Genomic DNA, 23725 nt, shown 5'->3' on the forward strand with positions numbered 1-23725 from the left:
GGGGGGGGGTTCATTTCAAGTGGCATTCCTCTGCATTAACATTTGCGTGCTATTCTACGCTGTTTGCAGCCGACAGGCCGTGGTTACTTTTAATTACAGTGGGTAATAAGAGACGAGATCCAGACTCTGAGACACAGGGTATTTTTAGATCTTGATCTTGATTATCCAACACGCCGCTGCACAGACAAGACTTTGTTGGGATATTTTTTTCCCACTGTAAATATGATATAATCACTGTGGATGGAGAGTTTCCCGCACTTTGAAACCATCATTTTCCGGATCTTATTGTCTTGTATGTTTTAAACTTCACAAACCCATTTGCGTGTTTTAGCCAGAAACTCCAGCAGCGTATGTAATGAGGACATTAATATATCCGAGTCGTTATCTCACTGTAGCCGCGGTGTGACATTTGTTGGCAGAATTGGTCTCGTGACTGAACGTGTGGCGTGTGTGTGGCGAGCGGAGGACCACGGGATGGGTGAGGGCCGTTGAGGGCTTTTCAGAGAGGCTCTTTTAATGAGCCTCAGATAATGAAATGTTATTTCAGAAGATCGCGGTGGCGAGATTGCCGCCTCAGAAAATTGTGTGACTCAGTGATCTGCTCGTGCTTTTCTCATTTACAAAATAAACATCTATTTCTTTCCCCCCACATTCGTATTATAGATCAAACTTGACTCGTACAGCCTAATAAAGCTGGCTGCATGAGACGTGTGTTTTTAGGCCCTTTTTTTAATTGGAGAGAAACAGTGTCTGGGTCTATTTGTGGTCTGGAGTAATGTTGGAAATGCCAGCTGTCGCGCATCAAAGCCCTGCTAGAACAAACCGTTATTTGGCATCTCCCTGCAACTTGTTGAAATACATCGCTTACTTTGTCTTATAGTCAATTTTCCCCTTAATTTAAAAAGGCAGACTGATTCACATGGACATTTGATGATTAAAGTTTAAAGAAACTTGCCTTTGTAATCAACGTGAAAAAAATGCCCTTTTAATGCTAATTTAGACATAAACTTAAAATGATTAACTCTGAAATTTACCCTGTTTGCAGAAAAGGACAGTTTTGTATTCTGTCTATCCTCCTGAGCGAGGAAAGAAAAATCCTCAACACCTTCTGGAGTTATGACTGACAGCTGTGGCTGGTGCAGAGAGCCCTGAGCCAAGCCCCATCACATAACGCATACCCGACATGTCCATGTCCATCTGGGGGTCCACTCTTCAAACCACAAGCCCCCTCGTTGCTCTCTGCCGGCAGAGAGACAGAGGGACAAGAGGAGGAACAGGGTGTGAAGACGGGCCTCTCAGGGCTTCGGAGGGAAAAGCATCCAAAGCCAGCTGGTCTGGCTTTGATGTAAATCGATGGGCAGAGTGAAACAAAAGCAGCAGAAAGAAGAGGACGTCTTGCAGGTAGAACGCAAAGGAGAGACAAAGAAAGTTAATACGCTCAGGAGAAGGTCGGAACAGCAGGTTCTGTGAAGGTGTCTGTGCAGCAGCCGCAAGAACAACAAACAGGTGAGACTCAGGCGTCACCGAGGGTCTCGACTGCTTCCACGTGACGGAAATGTGATGCCAATTAGAGCTAATGTCACGTCAGGTTTGATACATCTGCGATTATGTGGATTTGAAAAATGATCTTACAACACATACTGTATCATACTTTAGTCCACTGCATCACGTTCTAGTTAAACCTAATGAGCTAATGTAAACCACTGCCATTGGGCTGGTTGTGTTTTTGCCAGCATCACAGTTTTTTTATTTTATTGTTGCCATCACTTTGGGAAGATGTGGAGTGTGGGGTGGGCAAAGGAGGTGCTAAAGGAGATGCTGAGAGCAGCTTGGATCTGAACTGTTGTCAGCTGGCATCAGTCTGAACTCACAAAGAACCACTACACGGCAGAAAGTTTACTGATTGAAAACACTCCAAGGAAACAGCTGGAGGCTGTATTGTTTTGTGTCACGACTATTGTTACACACTGTGTGATGCCCAAGAAAGAGCCAAAAAACATTCATGTTCAAGAGGATTGTTGATTTATCTGTTTTTATTAAAATATAATGTCGTGCTATGCTTCTTTTATTGAAAGGAATGTTGTTAATATGGTTTTAAACATAGACTGTATACAAAGATGGACAAAGTGTCTCCACTTCCTCCCTCTACCCAGAAATGAAGCCAAAATATCCAAGTTACGAATGCTAGCATCTTGCTCATTTGAGACACAGTCTGCAGAGGGACGAATGTAAAATTGTACACATTGTTGACAACTAACTAAAGCGACATAAACCATCTCTCAGAACTTTGCTAAATATGTACTTGAGTTTATTAATTGTGTCCATGTCCTACCTGCTAACATGGAGAAGACAGGGTTTGACCACAGTGAAGCCAGCCACCAGGTGGCCACTGGGACGCTTGGGCTTCACTTTTGGAGAGCAGTCATGTCATCCTTATATTGAGTCTATGGTTTTAATGTGGATCATTTTTTGAAAACTGTAGAGAAAATAAAAATGTTTGCTAAGTCTTTGTAATATTACTCTCGCGATGCTGCAGCAGCATGTCTCGACCTGTAGGAATCATGGAAAAGTGATTTCAGAAAGTCATCAGTTTTCAGAAAGCCAGTTCTATCAAGCTGAAGGACTGGGAAATCACTCGTTTGTTGTTGTTCAGTGCAACATCTCTAAAATAAAAGCCCCTCTGGGTGCCATGGAATACAATCTGAGCCACCCCCACAGAAAGGAAATTAATTTGGCATAATAGTGTAATAACTATAAAAATTACGGATATGATTGAAAATATGCCTTTTTGAGTGAAAACTTGCCCAAACTCTCATTTTGTACTAATGACTTCATTTAAAAAAATACAACTGAGGACATTTAAAACCTCCGCAACTAACAAATACACGTATAGTGCTTTGTGGTGCAAAATGAGGACTGAAGCAGATGGGAGCATCTGTGTCACTACCATGAGAACAGTAGCACTGCCCTCTGGTTGAGCATCCACTCTTCTTCTTCTTCTTTGAGTAGGTACACACTATTTTCATGTCATTTGAAGTTTGCTGCAGCTGCCATTTACAACAATGGACAAAATGATAATCATACATTATCTCGGCTGGCCTTTTAAAAGCCAGCAGGTGAAGTGTCTGGCTCCTTTAATATTGTTCCTTTGCACAGTAAAGCAAAAGAGGACCAAGGCTCAGGCAAACTGCAGGAAGAGCCAACCAACACATCACCTCATGTTGCCATAAAGAAGGACCTCATTTAACCTGAACCAGTGCATGGCCAGGAGCCAAGAGCAGGACAATACAGACACTAAATCTGGATGACTTCAAGCAATGGTCTTTTAGAGTCCCCCATTATCGTGGATTGTTCCTGCAGATTATGACATACCTATGGAGACTTTAACAAACGTATAGTGCAGTGTGGGTATTAATGCGGCGAGTGTTTTGTATAGGCATTAAAAGTCATTAAGGACAGTTGTGAATTCCTGGCCTAGAGCCCTGAGCAATCAGGAGGGATGAGGAAGGCGAGACACAACCTTTTCCTGTGGGACTGGGACTAAGTGGTGAAAAAGGTAGCTCAATACACCAGGGACCATACTATACTAGACTAATACAAATGAGTTGGAGACAGCGGCAGCAATACTTTGTGAAAACCCTTCTCCTTCATTAGTGCGCATACAGCATAATGACACTGGATGTCATTATAGGAGCGGAAGCCCAAATAATCATGCTTTGTTTTACTATTCAGCCACTGAAATGTTGCCATTAAGTTACTGATTAATCATATTTATGAGCTCATCTTAAATTTTGTAGATAAAATCTTAATCTGCTGTAACTACAGCTGTAAAATAAATGGACTGGAATAAAATATTTCCCTCTGAAATGTTGGACTAAGTAGCAGCTAATGGAAAATGCTTGAGTAAACTATATGTACTTGAGAACTTATCCACGCTGTTTGGGTTGCACCATTAACATGATAAAAGGACATGTTCATCTCAAAACATTTTTTTAAACGGAAACGGTCAGAGGCCCTGTACATAAAGCCTGCCCACTTCCTGTTAGTCCTGTTGTATTGAAATATGCTGCAATTCACCTAGAGGGCACTCACTAGCTTGCCCAGACAGCAAGAGCTTTGATTGGTCCGCTTGGTGGCATCGCATCTCTGGCAGACTTGCTGCCATTTTTTTATTGAGTTCAATGAAAGAACACGGACGAAGTCTTTCTTTTCTTCGTTGCAGTTCTAAAGTAATTGCACTTCAACATCTATTAGCTCCAACTCCAACACGATCAACTCAGTAAAACTCGCGATTGATTTGATCCGAGAGACGCCTGACCAGAAACCGGAAGACACTCAACAACAGCATAGAAACTCTGCCCTGTGCGTAGACTACGTGCTTACACACAGTGTAGCTTCGACGCAGAAGCACGAATCGGCCTTAACATGGAGGAGGTAGGATTTATGACCTTTACTGCAGCCAACCACAAGGGGGCAGCATAATGGTTTGTCTTCACTTTTTGTCAAGTCTACGTATGTTCCACACTCAGATGCAAACCGGCTCTGCTGAAACTAAATGGACCATGCCATTATGGGACATGACTTTACGAATACTTATGATAAAGGATTTATGATTGGAGAGCCACAAAAACACTAAGAAAATTGGCAGGAAAATATTTTCTTGGAAAAGTTAAATTTTGGGGCTACATTAAACCCGGAGAATGGAAGTTCTGAAGATATTATAAAATCAGTGAAGACGGGAGAACCTTGAACAAACTGATTACTTACGAATGCACATCAATTTTTAAGGTGTTTATCTATGAAAAAAAAGCATAGTTTCAAATGACTATGTAGTTCAACCCGAGATCAGTTTGGAGACTTGAAGTGCTCCTGGTTGAACCTGCTGCATTTCTCCACTGTCCATGTGCTTCTCCAGTCCCCTGTCCAAACTTGACTACATGTTCTTCCCCACCATATTTCATACATAATCCAGTAGACTGCTCTTTCACTCGCACCTGCCTCCTCCTACATGCCAGCGCACAGTCTGAGCTGACCACCACACCTCCTCTGATCCTGCACATGTCCACACGTGACACGCTCATGCGCACGTCAACCAGCTCCCGCCCTCCTCCTCATCCCATTGGCTCCCAAAGAGACGCTGCGGGTTCCCATTGGCTTGTGGGCGCGTCCTTCCCACCCCCGAATTCCATCGCTGTTGTCTTAGAGATATGACGTCAAACGTGTCTAATGTGATGAGGCTGAAAGTTGTCGCCCCCCCCCCCCCCCTAAAAAAAGAATCAAAGTCAGATTCCCAAGAAACAGACTGTGCTTTAACGCAATTAAATACTTGTTTTTATTATTATTATTAGTTAATTCAGTTAAAGTTCTGTCAAAGTTTCCACAAGTTTTGATTTACTCTGCTCCCATGGGACACAGTTGTTGTTATGAAGAATGTGACAGGAGTCAAACCACAGCAGAGTATTTTATTTTAATAACAATATTCTGCAAAACAGATCTGAGATTCTCTATTGCCTTGTTTACCTCTTGGTTCTAATCAGGGACTTTTCCAAGTTGTTCCAATGTTTTGACTCCGTGTGTGTGTGTGTGGGAGAGAGAGAGAGAGAGAGAGAGAGAGAGAGAGAGAGAGAGAGAGAGAGAGAGAGAGAGAGAGAGAGAGAGGGAGGGATAGAGAGGGAGGGATAGGGAGGCAGCTCGTCAGATGAGGGGAGGAGTCTCGGTGACAAGAGGAAGACTGGCTTCTCTGAGTTTGTCAGCGTCCCCCCCTCCCCTAAAATAGCAGTCAGCGTGTAAATGCGCACTGAAATTACGTTTATCCAGCGGAGCCACCGATATAGAGTGTCTATATCCAGCGGGAGCGAAGGTGAGTACACGGAAATAGAAACAATGTGGCAGTGTTGAGTGTGGCAGCAGCGACACAGAGAGAGACAGAGAGGGAGAGAGTGAGAGCGAGAGAGAGCGCAAGAGGGAGATGTAGAGTGGGATTGAGGAGCCGGGGGAGACTCCTCATCTTATCTATCTATCTGTTCATCCGACAGAAGACAACATCAACATGTCCTCGTGGGCAGACTCCTCGGTTCGAGCTGTGATCCTCTGCTTCTGTTCTGGGTGTTCATAACAATCCGAATAATAACGAGAAACTTTTCCAGGATTCATCCGGTAACACGCTCCTTCCCTAGAAATAAGAGGGAAAAGAGAAAAAACTCCCACTCGGTGATCTGTGTCTGTAAAAGTCCTTGTAGTGGAAAGTGTGAACCTGAGTGTACTTTGTCAAACAGGCGCATCGCTTGGGGAAAATAGTAATCAGTGTGTGTAATAACACAGTGGAGCCGTCACTTCACACACACACGCACACACGCTGAGTGTGTCATGGTGATAGAAAGTTGAGCACATTATTTTCTTTAAACGCATGTGACCACTTTCCATTTGTTTTAAGTCTACACATCTAATTCCACTTACTAATATTGGTAATTTAGACACGAGTGCTAGAGCCTGGTGCCAGTTTGGCTCCTGGCTTGAAGTTAGTGGTGTTGAGATGTAGATGGTACTGTTCAGCCTGTCTCTACACTCGCTTGAAGCCATGCACGCTGCTCTCAGTGTTCTCTTATGTCTGCAACCAACTTAAAAAATCTATTAAACAGGAAATCAAACCTTGTTTTGGCATTTGAACATGTCATACACTGATTCAGATGCCTGTAAGTGACTACGTGTTTCCTGAATATATAGTAAACAACCCGGTTGTGGCTTTATTTAAAATTTAATAGGCTTAAAAAACCTCCGCTGAAATATTTAAGAGGTAATCTTTAATCTTGACAGTCTTGTCACAGCACAAACTCACCTCACCATCGCATTTTTTTTTATTTCTTTTTTTAAGTGGCAGTCAGTTGCACGGTACATGTCGGATAAGTTGCACAGTCAGGTTTGGTTCATGGAGCCTGTTAGTGGATCTCTACTGCGAGGTGCTTCTTTGAATCTCTCTGTCTCTTTTCTCTCGGTGTGTGACCTTAACCTCTGGCCACAGCGAGCAGCGGCCAGCGGTAACCTGACCTTCTCAAATGTTTCTGGTGTACGCCTACAACCTTACTTGTCTCATTAATATTGTTCATAAGGAGCTGGTTTCTGCAGAGAATAGCAAAATGTAACATTGGTATGAATTTTGACGTCGGGAGTTTTTTCTTTCTTTATGCTTGCCTGATGTGTTGCAACTTGTAAAGTGTGGTTTGTGTTATCGAACGGATCCAGCCAATACACGTAGTCCTTAAAGGCTGCGTCTTCCTCGAGTTATTTACAGTCACCCATTTAGAAATGATCTCTTTGCGTTGATCTCAGTAATCAATATTTTACAACTTGCTGTATGAACTGAACCGATAACAAAATGTTCCTATTAAAGTCAGTCCTCTGGGACACGAGTTGTTTCTGCACGCTTGTAGCTTTTTCAAAGCCCATTTGCTGTTGCCGCTGTTCCGATGGCATGCACATTACCTTACCAGCTGGCTGCCAGTGATTTCTAAAGCAAAGCATAAAGCACCCTCCAATCTGCAGTCATTAGCTTCTGCGCTGCCCCAGGCCTCGTCAGTAATGGGGCCTTGTTGCTCATGATCCACATCACGTGAGCTCTTATGTCTAATGTGTGGATGAGGGATTCTTTCTACGCTGCTGAAATGAATATCATCTCAACAATTTATGATGTGTATTAGTTCTGAGCAAGAATGTGAAGGCGCGGATCGAGCCGTCTTGAATGTCTTTCTTTCCGATGCGGTTGAACTGTCGCTCTAACCTTTGCCTTTTCCATTACACAAACACACTGGAGGAGGTTTGATAACCTGATAATCATGAGATTTTGCCCTCTATCATTTAATCAAGGACAGGAAGACGCACTAATGCGCGATAGATGGCTGATATTTCCTCGATGACTGCGAGTGTTTATTAAAGGTTTTAGCCTTGTTACATGTTATGTTTGCATGTCCCTGTAAATGTTGCCGAAGTGCGTGTTGTCAGCGTCTCAGCACAAGTTCTCGGTGGGAAAGGGAGAAATGAGAGGTGGCGACGTTGCGAGGAATGGGCAGCTGCAGCATCTTTTACTGCACTCCTCATCCCACTTCAGTATCAGTGTCTCAGCTTCTCCTTCCAGGAGAAATGTGGAGTGTGTGGGCGAGTTGGATCCGCAATTAAGGCTGGTTGTCAGAGGGAGAATGCTGGCGTTCACACGATGCCTCTGAATCACTGAGTGCAAGTCTTTTCTCCTCCACTCTCCTCCTCCCAGGACGTTTTTTTTCTTTCTCCAAGGAGGACAAAACACCAGAAAGCTGAAATCCAAGGATGTATTGAATGAAAAATAAGAGATAGAAGCTGAACATTCTCGGGCCAATAAAGAGGATAGTGTTTCTTTGATTGTTCGGTAAGCCGAGATGTTCTTTTATATTGCAAATTCAGCTTTAACATCACAGCAATTATGGATATTACAATTGTTTCAGAATAGGTTTGTGCATTTTGAATTTTTCCACATGATTATAAATCTATTTTTTTTACGGGTTTTGCATTATTTGATATTGTTTAGTGCGCAGCAGTGAAGCCGCATCTGTAAAGGGCTGTTGGTTTTATTACTCCTGAACATTTGGCAGGTGAGATTGAAGTTCAGTTGCTTTAGGACGGATTAAATACGGATTGTTAGGGTGGTTTGGTTGTAATTATTATTAGCTGCTGAAACATTAGAAATTGAATTTTATAAAATAAGTTACTGTCTTATCCTTTTTGCCTTTTATAGTTTGTTTTAACTCTGTATCTTGAGAGAATTTAATGCTTGAAATTGGGTTTTATGTAAACTCAACTTTGTCTTTGACCCTTAGTAACATGATTCATTGTTTATTGGAGCATCAATATGGAGATTCCAGCGTTCTCCTGTGAGACCTGGAGGTTGGATGCAGAATCTTGAGCCTGGCAGATAATGTTTTAGACCGCAGTTCACTGAAGACTGTCCTGTGGAGACCAAAGAGCCAAGTCTTGTGTTGTTTTTCTCTTTTTTTTGCTAAAGAAAACTTCACATTAATGCGAATATACTGTTTGAATTTTTCCTTTGCTGTGCACAAACCCCATAACGAGACCTTAAACTATAAACTTTGAGCAGAAAACTTTTATTTAGAGTACTTTCAAGTCAAGTTACATGATTTATAAAAAATATTGTTCCCTTCTGTATCTGATTAATGGTTATTAGGTCATCATACCAGCAAATATCCGGAGTATGGGGGCGTCCCGGTGTATAGATCCTTGGTTCACTATGCGTCACATTTTCATACTTGTGCGTCTCATATTAGACAGGATGTTCATATGGTGTGATTGTGAGCCATTGTGGTCAAGAACTGGGTCTCAGACAAACATGTATTCATTGTTTAACGTTATGTGGTCTCCTTTCAAACCTTCAACCACAGCAAGGACATTCGAACTTAATTTTCAAATGTCAAAGAATGCTTTGGTTATTTATCTTAACAAACTTTACCCATATTTATAATGAACAATATCAGAAAATGGTATTGTTGTTGTACATTTGAGTGTATGTCAGACGCTCCAGTATTATGACGGCCCTTTAACAGCTTGATGTAAGCTCAGAGGGTAAATGTCGCTGAGGCAAGGTTTGTATAGCAAGACAGCTACCAGTGACCTTTCAACTGTCCTGCCCTTGCCTGAGACCTCTGGTGGTAAGCCACCGCGTTCGGCTCACTCAGCACATGTGCTGCTGAGCGGGGCAGAGCAGCTTAAGGCCGTACTGTCTTTTCCTGCCTCCCCTGCTCCTCCGAACAAGGACTGACTGGAGGTCTATTCACCTCTTACACCTGGACCACACAGGAGAATCAGCAGGAGGATTCCTCGGCCGGAGCCGCACTCTAAATCTGCTGTTAATCTGCTTTCAACACTATGATCCTGCATGGGCCGCGTCTCACTACACATCCATACTGTTCGCCGACTGTGACTCTGAATACAAACAACAAATCCATGGTGTCCACTGTTGCCACAGAGGTGCATCCAGGATAAAATAGGGACTCTCCGCCTCTAAGAAATGACCCCTAAGGGTATCCGTGCAAGCAGTATACTGTGACCAATAGTTACATGTTTGTCAGCTGACTTCTAGTGACAATATTAATTATGATGGTAGTAAAGCAGGAAGTCAGCTGACATAGTGTGCAGAGCCCTAAAGTTCACGTTAGGAGACGGATTGGGATGATAGATGGGTCGACAGGACATATGAATTAGGAGACCACAGTTCTTTTACCATTTGAAACCAATAGTCATCATTGTCTCTGCCTTAACTGCGTGACAACAAAGGTCCAGGAAGTCCACCACCTTTTCCTAAACCTGTCCAAGTAGTTTTTATGTTAAACCTAACCATACTGTGTCGGTAAAATAAGCTTCACTGCAATAAAGGTCCTGTATGCCAGTTCTGATATGGGCACTATTCCAGGGTCTTAAGGGAAGTGAGATAAGAGTGAAATATATTATATGTAAAAATTATTCATTAAAATGGGCTGTGTTGAATAGTGTTTGACATGTGTACTTACATGGTACAAAATGTTTCTAAAATGTACAAACCCAGAGACATTCTCAATTTATTTATTTGTTAAGTACTTGATGTTTTTTTTGTCGCCTTTTAACTGTGTCATATCTGCTTAAACAGTCTCTGCCGTAATTTACGGGGCAAACGACGTATGAAGAAGGAAAAGCGCACTACTAGCCAGTCAGCGTTTTTTTTCAGTTTTCGTTATTGGCACTCGCAAAGGATCGCGATTATTCATGACTGTTTGCTGCGTATTGTGATTAAAACCTTTATACATTACCTCATCAAAATGATTTGCGCTGGAGTCACGTCAGGGACAGTTTCATCAGCTATGGTGGTGAAGACAACAACTCACATGATCACACAGCTTCATCACATCATCAAACTATGTATTGTGTTATTGTTTTGATTGAATGACCCCTAGTGGCCGAGTTATATATTGTACCTTTAAATGGTCGTTCAGTTTGTAGTACTTGTTGCAATTTTTTCTTTTCTATAAAGCACCATACAATATTTGATTTACCCTCAGTTGTTGGGTATGTCACCTTTAATTCAATCTAATGAGGTTAGCACTTGCACATACACAGTGTGTGGTTTGGGAGCTTTAGACGGTGGAAGCATGTGGTGGAGCAAAGGGGATGACTTTGAGAAGTCAAGTCATTTCACACTTTTCTGAGATGTCACCTCCTCCCTCTTTGGCTTTCTGGAGTGCAAAAGAAACCACAGAGTCACACTGTGCATTTTCTCACAAGTGAGTGGGCTACACTAACAAGACGTATAACCCAAATATGTGTGTCCTGTGGTTTAGTCGGTCATTATCATTTTTTTGCTTGCTTTCTCAATGTTGCTACAGACATTTCCTAATATGCCTCTTTTACACCAAAATCTGTGTTTTTTTGTAAACCTGCTGAAAAAAGTAATTGACTCCTTTTTTCTATTGTAAGTAGAGGAGTTTGTCTTTCCTTTGCTTTATTTCCCCTGGTGAGTTAGTTCGAAAACCTCACTTGCATCTTGCACGATCTTTCCGAAACATTCCCAATACGCAACAGTACACAAACATTCATGGCTATTTACGCGCCAAAGCCAGAAGTTGTAGAAAAGGTGTAGTGTCGGTATCTAGCCTGCCAAAAATAAAGAGGAAATTAGGCTATTCACCCAGAAGTCATGTTTCCGTCAGTGCCAATCGGAGCAGAAGACGTTAAAAACCTCTTTCTATCGTGCAGTCATTTGACCATGATCATGTTAGTGGGTCTGTTTGACCATCGGAGAAGGGTTAACAGTGATGGATGGTAGAAAAGCGGCTATATTAAGTGATTATGTTGCTGCACAATATCGTAGTGATATTATTAAGTTGAATCATGTGTAAAAGCAAAACTGATGAAGTTGAAAATTAAGTTAAGAAAGACATCTCTTTGCTGAGTTGCGTTTTAACTGAATCTCAATGAGACATACATAAATCAAAGGAATACATTATAATCTAATTTACTAGATCAAAAGATCTCCCATGATTGCTAATATACCCCACTGTATTGAATTCCTGATGCTGTATTGTAGATCTTTTCTCGCCCGCTGGAGATTTAAATTCTCCTGCTTTGTGAAGAGATAATTTAAGTAGAAGCATCACAAGCAGACAAACAATTGAAGTGTGTGCTAAGTGAACTTTCTTCAAAGTCTAGTAAGCTCTGTGTAATGGAGCTGTTTACTACGCCGTTATCCGGTGCCAAAATAAGTGATTTGAAACATCGCTTACAACCTTTATCGCCATTTCATCTTGACTCCCATCATGTTTCCCATAATAGTAAAGACGTAGAGTCCACAGATATGGGTTTATCATTGGCTGGTGTTTTTGAGGCCTGGGTGTAACAGCTTTGCAGCACTGACTAAAAGTCCAGTAGCCACTGGAAGGAAGCTACTGGACTGGACTCTCCTGCAGCTGGACAGACTCCGTCACGCCTCCCTCGAGCAGGAGGAAGGAGGCCTGGCCTGCGATATCCTTGTTTTTCTGTCTGTCTCAGAAAGGCCTGTGAACCAGAACAGCTGAGGGGGCGGTGGCGACCGCGCTGCTGGTTGTCCGATTCCTCCCATTATTTTGTAGCACATATGGGGCCATACGAACAGGGAAGGGAAGTGACCCAGCCCCTTCTACTCTGTGGACGCGGCCCTGGTTCACTGCAGTGCTCTGACTTGCAGTTCAAAGTTGTCTTCCTCACCGCTGTTAGGGCCATGAACCAGCAGCATGTACACTGCAACGCCACACGCATGTTCTTTTTTGGTTAAAGAGCATGAGATTCCAAACATTGTACGTTACAGTGAGTTAGAGTTTATTGTGTTTATGTTGTGTGTGCGGGTTCCGAATATGTTTATGACCTTGCTCACTTTGGGGGAAGTGTATAAGCTTGGTCAAGTACGATTTTTACAAGCCTAGATATCATCTTCAGACGTTTCCAGTTCACTTAGTTTTCTAAAACATCAACATTACTCCTCTCTACTCTTTAAGTGGACACAATTTCACTTATCACCGAAAGCTCTTGGATCTTGTTGTCTTTCCCAGGTGACGTCTTCAGCAGATGCATGATATATATTTCTTTTAGTTTTGCATGTTAGAAATTGCCGGGAATGAAAGCTCTAGATAATCTGGTCCTCTCATGATCTCACTTAGACATTATCATTAGTTTTTACCAGTGGGCGGGGCAGGAGAAACTCCGGAGAATGTCCTTAGCAACTGACTCAGACATTTGCGTTCTCACGTACAGCCCCCTCTGGAGGTTCTCGTTGTCAATAAAGCTTTTTTTTTTTACTCTTTTAAGTAAATTCCATCTATAAAGTATTGTCATCACATCTTTAGTCCCTGGATCCCAGCTCTCTATAGTGTGACTGGGATTGAGATTGAGGTGTCGGGTCCGCCCGCTGTTTGTGCGTCTGCCTGCCTGTCCTCTCCACCCTCTCCCAGTCCAGTTCCCATCTGTGTCCTGTGGGCTGCAGATCTAGGTGAAAATTGTGTCGTTTTTCCCTTTTTTTTCACATGTGAGTTGTTGGCAGTTATATTCATGTCAGACCGTGTTGTTCTTGATTCTGTTTCCCTCCTCCCCTCCACCTCTGTCGCCGTTCCAACTGCCAGGGGTGTTCAGAACATATAAGGGGGCTGGGGAGAGGGGTTGGGGTGGTGTGTAGGGGGGGACGGGGGGTGGCATCCATCATCAGCCGTTGGCCCTGGGACTCGGGACCAGAGGCTATCAGCAAACAGTTTGACTGAAAAGATTCCTGGAGAGGTGAGCAGCAGTTGTGGGGGCCTGTGGGGGTCTATCTTTTCTCTCTCTCTCTGTCTCTCTGTCTCTCTCTCTGTCTCTCTCTCTCTCTCTCTCTCTCTCTCTCTCTCTCTCTCTCTCTATCACAGTGTTTGCACACAGTGTTCATGTGACAGCTAGCACACATCATCTGATTTGGGACATACTGTGGGCTAACTGCCTAAATGCCCCTTAGATTATTTGCTCAGTGAATGCCCTTCATTGATATCAATAGATATTCAAGCCGGAGGGAGAGAGAGAGAAAAATGTTCCCCTCGTCTTTCATGTTCAAGTCAGTTTATCTGCTTTTATTGGTTATAAAGAAATGATCCGCCTCACACTTTTTTCGGTCACATCTGCCCTCTGAGAACAGAGCATTAGGGGATTGTCTGCTGGTAAAACTGCTGTTTTCTGTTAAGACGCATCATTCACAGAGCAGATTCAGAGCATGCACTCTAACTGAAAACTGTCTCCTATTGTGTTGCAGACATCAAACAACATAAAACTCCATGACAAACATCGCACAGATCCAGATTTTATGTATTTTCCTGCCACTTCCATCCTCCATGTGTCATAATGTATTTTCAGAAATACAGTGAGCAGCTGCTTCGTTTGAAATGTTTACTTGGAAAAAAATATAAAAGCGTGAATCCCAGAGGCTGTAAGGGATCATTAAAAGACAAATTCTACAACATTAAATTATAAGAAAGAGAGGAAAAAAAATCAATGCTACTTTAGCTAGCCCCTTTCACTGTTGTTATGACTCATGGCCATCCTCACTGCTCATATTGCATAAACCTTTTATGTAATGGAACACTGTGGGAAAGAGGCATCGAGTGGAAGATAAAAATGGGAAGAGAAAATCAAATATTTATTCTGAGCTTTTTAATTTTTTTTCCATTGAAAGCCGACATTCTCTGAAGGCAGGCTGTAATCCTAAACTGCATGTACAGTATTTGCAGCAAAGAAACTCTTTTTGTTTTCTTCGCTCACTATTTATTTAATGAAATATGCCCGCTGATCATCAAACACTGGGAGAGAATTGAATTGAATATCTAGGATCTCAGTATCTAATCCGGATCCTCAGTGTTTCCAAAGATGCGTCGAGATTGCTTAAATGCTCGACTGCTGAGAGACATTATGCGTGACGTCCCTAATACCCTTACACTGCAGATTCCCCCCGGAGGAAGATCTTGGTTCATCTTCGCTGTTTACCATTTCTGCGTTGCGGCCTGTGCAACATCGAAAGGCTGCCATGGCACTTAACACAACTCGCAGGGATCCTGGGAGGGTGGGGGTGGTGGATGGGATGGTGGGTGAGAAGGGGGTCTGTTGCTCCCACTGGTGTTGGCATTATTATAATTCCCTGGTGAGGGGTCCATCTAATGATAGACAACCATGCAAATGGACACATGCCATTGTAGGATATGAGACGACAGCACCGCACTGTAATGCTATGCAAATGTATAAACCTCTAGGACCATGCATGCATTTGTGTTTTTGTGTGCATGTGTTTGTGTGTAAAAGAGAGTTACTCATAGAGAGAAATACTCATCTTACAACAAAAATCAATAAAACAAAACAATCAAATTGTGAAAACGGATGCTAAAACTCACTCAAATTTGTAACATGTATCTTTATTAGTTAAAGGGCTCATCCATAAAGAGTCCTAGATTCTGATGTTGTGTAATGTCAAGAAACTGACTTGTAAAAGTGACATACCGACATACTGTCATATCTAGATGTTAGAATTGTGGGAAAATCTTCAAAAGTGTGTTAAATGTTATTGGATCGCTTTGGATTTTTTCAAGATCACCTGTAAATTATTATTTAAAACAATCTAGTAGGCCACTATAGAAACTGTATTGTGTGTCTATGAATTCTCAGTTGTCAAGCACCTTCAGTTTTAATGAGACATAATTCCTCAACCTACCCTTGCATCAAGGAAGTTAACATCGTTTTCTTTGTTCATAAAAGTTTTACTCCAATCTGCATCAAGGGATTTACCTTGAGGAGGAGAGTAGCTTCTCTACATGAAATGGATATAACTGCTCGGAGAGGGTCATCTCTTTATCCTTGAGAAACTGAGAATCCATTCATTGGCTGGGCTTGAAAACCTGACTGACGCAAATGGATCATTGGGAATAGAAGTGTCCCAGCAGTAATTATGTTACAACGCCGCTGCCGCTCACTACCACAGAGGTGGGATGGGATGGGCGCCGGGTGCTTCTTTGAGTCTTATTTCCTTTACATCTTTTCCACATAGTTAACACACCCTTACTGTCTTTTCGCTCCGTCTGACTTTCCCTTCCCTTCCTCTCTTGTTTTTGTTCAGCCTCCGTGTCGCACACACCTGCTGTCGCACCCAAACACACGTGAAGCGCAGCGCAAAGTTTCCGACTAGCATTCAGCCTGCGAATGTCTCGTCCCTCCGTTGAATGGAGGAAAAAAGTTGGTGGCCGATCATGTCACCTATTTGTCACTGTTGTCTTCCTTGGCCTCTTGCGCCTTGAAGCTACAGCAAAATTGTTCCTTTTCCTTTTTCTTTTTTTTTCATGCTATCCGGGACTCCCTGGCACTAAATCAGTTAAAAAAGAGACATGAAATTAATGTAATGTCAATGGCATCTTTCTCATGAAACCCCAAGGCACTGAGTCAAAGTCACCTTGCATAGTCCTCTCATCCCCTGACAGCAATGTGAGAGTGAGATGGAGGATGTCTGTCTGGTAATGCTGTCAGCGAATGACGTCCTTTGGTTATTGGTCGTTCCTGTACTTCCACTCGTCGTCATTCAGATGTTGTAGATTGGACACTTGTCCAGTATTTATTCTGAATATCCACATGGTTTCCATCCAGGCGGCTGTGTAACATTGAAACATGCTCTCAGTGCGAGCAGGTTCATCCTGTGGGGCTTTCTTCCTTTTGATGTCATTTTGGAGGTGATAAGTAGCTTTCTGTCTCCTGGTCCCTGTCTAACAGCACAATCCCACCAGCGCAGGCAAGGTGCTAGCAGCGTGGAGGATTGTTTGAACTTGCATTGATCCAATGTGGGATTACAGCTGGGTCATCGGAGGGTTGGACTCAGCCACCAGTCATCAGGGCAGATTAACCACTCGCTGTCTGCCTGGCTGCCATTTTAGTGCAGACTCTCACTTCTGGCTTTGTGACTGTCCCGACTGTGCAGGTTTCTGCCTCCTCTGGAGCGATGAGTTTTTTTCCTAATGAAATTAGTCTTGATAGAATCTCAATGACCTTTAGAGATTAAGAGAAGTAACAATTCTTCATTAACGTGCCTAGAAATTACCAGACATACTTTTTATATTTTTTTGACTGGTGTACTTACATTATCCAACATGTTTCCAACAATGTTCAAACCCAGAGAAATCTACCAACAACTCCCATGATCCCACGCTGCTTCACGGCGTCATCAAACGAGGTATTATTATTATTTTTTTTTTTGATTGAGAGCCCTCACAGCAAAACATTACTTAATGTACTGTTACGACCCACATTTAAATTAGTAAGTAATCTATTGGAGATATATCTTAATTTACAAATCTCAAGATTTTGGCCTGGAGGTTTCTCTTTTGAGCTAATTGTATTTGGTTTTTCCTTCAAAACTTTTAAGGTCATCATATCAAAATTATGTTAGCCTCTAAATCACCCCTCTGTATATGAAAAATGTCCGCCACAGAAATTCTTTACAGAGAAAGGGGAAGAGCTGCAGAAAGTCCATGAGTTGAAGACAGCCCCACCTCTTTCCACATTTCTCAAAGCCTCCCTTTTCCCTTCTTTTTTGTCTGCATGCCCTTGCGATAGCTCTTATTAATTATATCTCATTAGTTGCCTTGGAAACTGAGGTGAAAGAACGTATAACATGGGTTCAAAGAAAGAAAGACGGAACGAACAGAAAGAAATCACGAGAAAAAGCCAAGAAAGAAAGAGGTTCTGAAAAGAGGCGATGGAAAAAGTGGCTGTTGAGAGATCAGCCGTGTGTCAGATTAGCATCAGGAGACATTAACACTAGTGATGCTGCTGCCGGGGCCACAATCCTGCCTTTCACTGCTGGAGAAGGAGATAAGCGTGCTCGCACAAAGGGAAGAGGGAGAGAGCATGAGAGGGTTGGCTTGCCTCCACTCCCCTCAGGCCAACAACCCCATTTACAGGTACAGCACCTCCTGATGAAAGCAAGAACAAAGGGGGTGAATGTTCATTTCCTGCTGCGCTGGTGTCAAAGCTCCATTGAAACACATCGGTAAAACTGTGGATTTAGGCTGCTTTAGCTCTTTGTCTGCCGGCTGCCGGAGGCGAATCACATCAGAGCGAGAGTGTTGACACTGGTTTCGATACACTTAAGAACGCCGGATTATTTCACAGAATCCACATATCTCTGTTCATCAGATTACTGCGTGAGGCTGTTGCATCCCATCGGAAAATGTACTTCTGTCATAATCACGTTGTTTCCATGTATGTTAACTCCTGTTGTGAGAGCTGTGATTCATTCTTATGTAACCCGGTGGAGTGTTTGAACAACAAGGAAAGGTCTCTGCCTACTAATTGCAAAGTGAGCGGCTGAAAGCAGCATGTGCACATTGTCCAGCCTGTGTAATGATCCTTCCAGTAAACATAATAAGCACACAGAGCGAGGCCAGAGGAGATGCGCCTCTGTTGTTGTTTAGTCTCGGACTTACAGTCGGGACAGTAATAAGGGGAAGGATCAGAGGGGAAGGGTGTCCCCAAGGTGGGTTCCTCCCTTTCGTCCGCCTCTCCATCTCTCCCTGGCCTCCCTTTGACTCCCCCGCGGAGGGCACGCAGAAGGGTCCTGAATAACAGGAAGTGGAGGGGCAGGAAGTTGAGTCTTGTCTGCCCACGGCCTGCGGTAGGATACTGAGGCTGACGCTGCCTCGCACAGGAAACACAACTGTCACGGCTATGCTCAAGACTTTGGCTGCTGTCCACCACCTTCAAAGAAGTGTAGGCATGCTCGCCTCACGTATTGGGTGCTTCTGAAGCATAAGTCAAACAGGGCGAATGTTCGAGTACCTTCAATATGTCAGGTTTTATTTGCAAATGTGAGACTAGAAAAGATCCTAGAGGTGTAGATTTGATGCAGTTTTATTATACCGCAAACATATAGAGTAACACTGGCCTCATTTTCTGTTCATTAGGTAACCGCAACATGAATGTACTGTGTAGATTTATATTACCTTTTATATAGGACAACAGTTGAGGGAGTAATGCCTCAACTTTGTGCCGAGTGAACACAGGCTTGGAAGCGGAGGGAGAGGAGGAGGAGGACATGCTGGATCCGGTAATTACACAGGGGATTGAGCATGTTTTATTGATTGTGAAAGGACCAGGGCTGTCACCAAGTCCTCCATTGTCTCCATGAGCCTCCTTTAGGGAGGAGAACGCAACCCGTCAATGGACCGGTCTCGCACCTCGTCATGGAGGATCAGCCCAGGTCTGGTCAGAAATCACCCTCATGCATGTTCCATAGGTATACAGCATATTCCAGAACTGTGAGCTCGTGTTCGACACTTAGGCATAGACACGTCATATTGACTTTCTGTGCCAAGCTCATGTGCTCGTTCCTATGGCGACATATTCTCCACACATTGATTCATGTGTGGCAAGGTTTGGTAAGCATCGTTCAGAAGGGCTGGAGTAGTGCACATCGAAGTGGACCATGTGTCGAGTCATGTAAATGTCTTCTTAAAGAGGACGGAATTAAGGCCGTTAAACACTGTCCATCTCTGTTTGTGCAAACATGTACCAATCCTCTGATTCATGCAGCCCTATGATGCATACACGGTTCTTAACCTTTAAAACTCCACTAAGGAGGTTATGTTTTCATCTGAGTTTTTATGTGATTGTCAGTTACTAGCAGGATTATGCAAAGCTACTGTTCAGATTGCCACGAAACTTGGTGGAAAGATGCAGTATGGGTCAGGGGGGATCCAGCAGGAATTTGTGTCACTTTGTTTATCATTGTGAGATGTAGCATTTGTTTCTTATTTTTTTCAAGAGATAATACGCTGATCTTTATGAGAAAAATTTGTCGACAGCTGAAAATGGTGTGGATCTGGATTGAGTGAATCAAAATAGATATTTTTTATGATGGAGGTGATTTTTACGCAGTTACTGTGCAATAACAAACTCTCATTTCAACTGTATTAGAGAATCAATATCTTTCCTTTTTTTCAGAACCTTTCTGTGCACATGGTATATATATCTCATCTTAACAAGCAATATGGTGAAAAACATCTGTCAACCTTAGCGGAAGTATGTGCTCTCCTCTTCAAGTACGTCCTGTTGTCTGTAGAGCGCTATGTATGAGTTTTGAAGGTGGGATTCTGCAGTAGTTAGGGGGTTTCTGTTCACACGTAGTCTACAGATATTAACCACGTGCTCGCTTTCCTTCTCTTTTTTCTATTTCCTTGTCTCCCTGTTTCTTACTCGCAACACAAACAACACACAGAAACACACACACACACACACACACACACACACACACACACACACACACACACACACACAGAAAGAGCACACAGAAGGAGCACATGATTAAGGCCATAAACAGATAGTCTGTCCCATTCTTGTGCTTAGAATTCAGAACATCACACCAAAACATGTAACTGCTCACAGTACAGACATTGTTCTTCTTTGTAACACAGAAATTTCAATATTCAATCTACAGTGAATTATGTTGCGTCATGATTAACAACACTATTCGATTATAATGTTTATATTGAACATCTTGCAAATTATATTTTGTCAGCATAATTTGTTTAACTTTTTAGGTGCATTTTAGACGAATGTGGACAATTAGTTAGCCCCTCTCGACTTGTCATTGTGTATCTGTCTTTGTGAGAATAAAAGTCATGACTGTGTGTCATGCCTGTAGACCTGAACTGTCCTGCTGTGGCAGCTCCTTTGCATAAAGGCAGGACAGAGTGGACACATGCATCCGTATATGTGAGAATGTCTCTTAACCAACACCGATCACAGTGAGAAAAGTCTCCTTATCTGTATGTGGATACAATTTACCACGGTAGACATTTACTGTTGAGACCCCCGAACCCACAATCAAGGTCTTTTATTTAATTTACTTCATGAACTAATGGTGAATTCAACAGCAAACCTCCAATTCCAGTAAATGCACTGAAGGTTTTTAATATTACATAAACACAATTCACTTAATTTGAACACTTTTTGTAACACTCACAACTGCTGTGTTCATGGTCAAATATGTATTTTGGGGAGCTGAACCCATCCCTGACCTCTTATCCTAACAATGCTTTTTCAGTTTGTGTGAAATGGTGAATGAACAAGAGCACCATCGTTCTCCCTGACCTGTTGTGATGGGGTTCAGGGGGAAATTCTTCATCAGAGATCAGGCTGTCACTTTCCTGGCTCCGACAGCCACGCGTGGGTAGTTAGTGAGGTGATCTCAGTCAAGGTTGCCTACGGCGGAGCCCCGATTCAGACAGCCAGACACCATAATGCCAGTCCATCTGTAACCGATAATGACTGTGTGCCACTGGAACTGGTCATTTTACATTTTCACTGCCAATTCGGCCCTTGGCTTCCTTGCCTCGCAACTGCTGACTGCATCGAATGGCCTGAGTTGTTAACCTCTCTACATTTGTTCTCATAGGGGAAATAGAGTTGTTTAGACATTTTGTATTTGCTGGGCGTAAGTGATGGATGTACCATTAGGGAGGGGGCTATATTTCTTCTTGCAGAGAAGTAGAGACAGGACAGAGTTAGATGTTCTCCGGGGAACAGTATGGTCTGAACCACTAGACAGGTTAGAAACACAAATGTGGGAATACACCCCCTCCCTCAACATCCCCTGTGGCTTCTCCGGCAGCCCAGGAGATTTCAGCTACTGTCAACCCCAGACTGGGTGCTCTCTTAATCATCTTAAGAGCAAAAACTGCATGAGGGTGGGTCAGCTCAGGGAGAGCATGAAACCTCGCTGTACTGTCTCGCCCAGCAGGTGAAAGTAAATGAAAAGACTGGCGGCAAGTAGCTGGTTAGCTTAGCTTAGCACAAAGACTGAAGTCGCTTTCGAACATGCAAGGATGTCCAAACATTTTCCGGAATTTTATTGGATGGGCTGTAAGCGAGAATGTAAATGTCTGAGTCATTTGCTTTTGACATTTTCCAGAACTTTTCCTGCAAACCCCCTTGTAAAATGCCTTGAAAATGTCAGAGTGAGAATAAAGCAGGAAAATTTGAGGAAAATTCAGTGGGGTGACGCAAAACTGGTATAATAAAAATATTTCAGTGTGAAAAAGAGATGCCAACAATCGGAAGAAAATCTTGGAAAATGTCATGGCCCAATTTATAGGACATGCCGGAAAACAGAACATAAGATCGAAAAAGAGGGAAAATCGCAGATCTATGTGTAGACACCAAATCCTCCCACCAGCTCCCGTAAATCGTACTAATTAACATCTTGTGTCATCTTTATGTAAATGTAGAATCTAGCGTCGCCTCTACAATGATCAAATTAGGGTTCAGTTCAGTAGGTAATAATGTATTTCAGTAATTTGGGTTGGCAAATATGTTATATGTTCTGTTCAACACAACTTGCCTTTGACTCTTGTGTAGCTGCTGCCCTTTAAAGACTGAAGCCATCTTTCATTGACTGTGGCTCAAGTGCAGCAGCTGAGGAGATACGGACATGCCATGTGGCTCTCATGCTTTCTGAATGTGCTCGAGAACAGAACGCAGAGCCCTCCGGTGCTTTGAAGTGCCTGAGGAGACATTGTTGCGTGTCAAGTTAACTTTATGTCCCTCTCTCTGTCTCTCTCTCCTTGTTTCTCTACAGGTCGTCCTGCGGATTGCGGCTTGGTCTTGACAGAGTGCAGAGAGGGTACCGAGAAGAGTGAAAGAGCGTATATAAGAAGAAAGACTTTTGCACAATGTGCTAGGAGAGCGGAGGAAGAAAGAGTGTTGTTTTTCTGATATTGTTGAGGTGTCAGAGAGACCGGAAAGGAACGCAGCCATGGGGCGGAAGAAGATACAGATCACCAGGATCATGGATGAGAGGAACAGGCAGGTGAGTGTCATCATTTTGATTTCTCATTGGACACACAGAATCTATGTTAAGTGGACTGTATATAGCACTGTTCTAGTCCTATGGGCCCCTAAAAGCTCTTTACAGTACAAGCCACATTCACACATTCACCACCCGTATAGCAGTGCTTTTTCATCACACCGTTCATCAGCCATCAGGGGCCATTTGGGGATCAGTATCTTTGGACACTTTTGAATTAGAAATTTGAGGAGCAAGGGATTGAACCACCATGGTTAGTGCACACCATTCTCTACCTCCTTAGCCCTAGCTATCTAACATCCCTCCATCCATCCACTATTTAGATACTGTAAAGGGTATGCATATGTCCTATAAATGCATTCCTATATAATTTGGGATCATCAGGCTCATATTCTCTGATCGTATTTTACAAAACGCTACTGAATTCACCAGGTATCTTAAAAAATATAAAACTACAGTTTGTACTGTACCTGTCTAGAGGTTACACACTTGCTCCATTTTTCCTTGTTGCCTTGGACCAGAGTTCAGGAGCTGTCACAGTGTGCATGGATCTAAACAGACATACCTCCCCCCCAATGTCCCAGCGAGCAGAACAGGGACTGTGACATTTCTTTGTCAGTGCGGTCATATTTACAGACATGATTCCCCTGCCACCCTGCAATTTCAGCCTGAGAAGTTGATGAGGCAGCAGGAGCGCTGGGCTGCAGCGGGGGCCTCATGGCGTGGGAGTGAGCTGAGGGTAGTGAGGAACACAGCGAGACGACTGTGGCCTCGCCACACTGTAGGGCTTGTCCCCTGGCCTGGCAGTATGGCCTAGCCCCTTTCGCT

The 23725-nt window shown here is 43.0% G+C and overlaps 1 protein-coding gene across 3 annotated transcripts in view; it reads left to right on the plus strand.

Moving 5' to 3' along the window:
• The first annotated feature begins 5695 nt into the window (after positions 1-5695).
• The window catches only part of mef2aa (myocyte enhancer factor 2aa), a 58433-nt gene continuing 40403 nt past the window's right edge, over positions 5696-23725 (plus strand). For all 3 annotated transcript variants that reach the window (XM_053426608.1, XM_053426607.1, XM_053426606.1), the window contains exons 1-2: positions 5696-5860; positions 22670-22900. In XM_053426608.1, coding sequence (XP_053282583.1) covers positions 22847-22900 — 54 coding nt within the window. In that variant the 5' untranslated portion in view covers positions 5696-5860; positions 22670-22846. The remainder of the gene's footprint in view (positions 5861-22669; positions 22901-23725) is intronic.

This window comes from Pleuronectes platessa, chromosome 7 (genome assembly GCF_947347685.1).
Source record: "Pleuronectes platessa chromosome 7, fPlePla1.1, whole genome shotgun sequence".
Taxonomy (NCBI): domain Eukaryota; kingdom Metazoa; phylum Chordata; class Actinopteri; order Pleuronectiformes; family Pleuronectidae; genus Pleuronectes; species Pleuronectes platessa.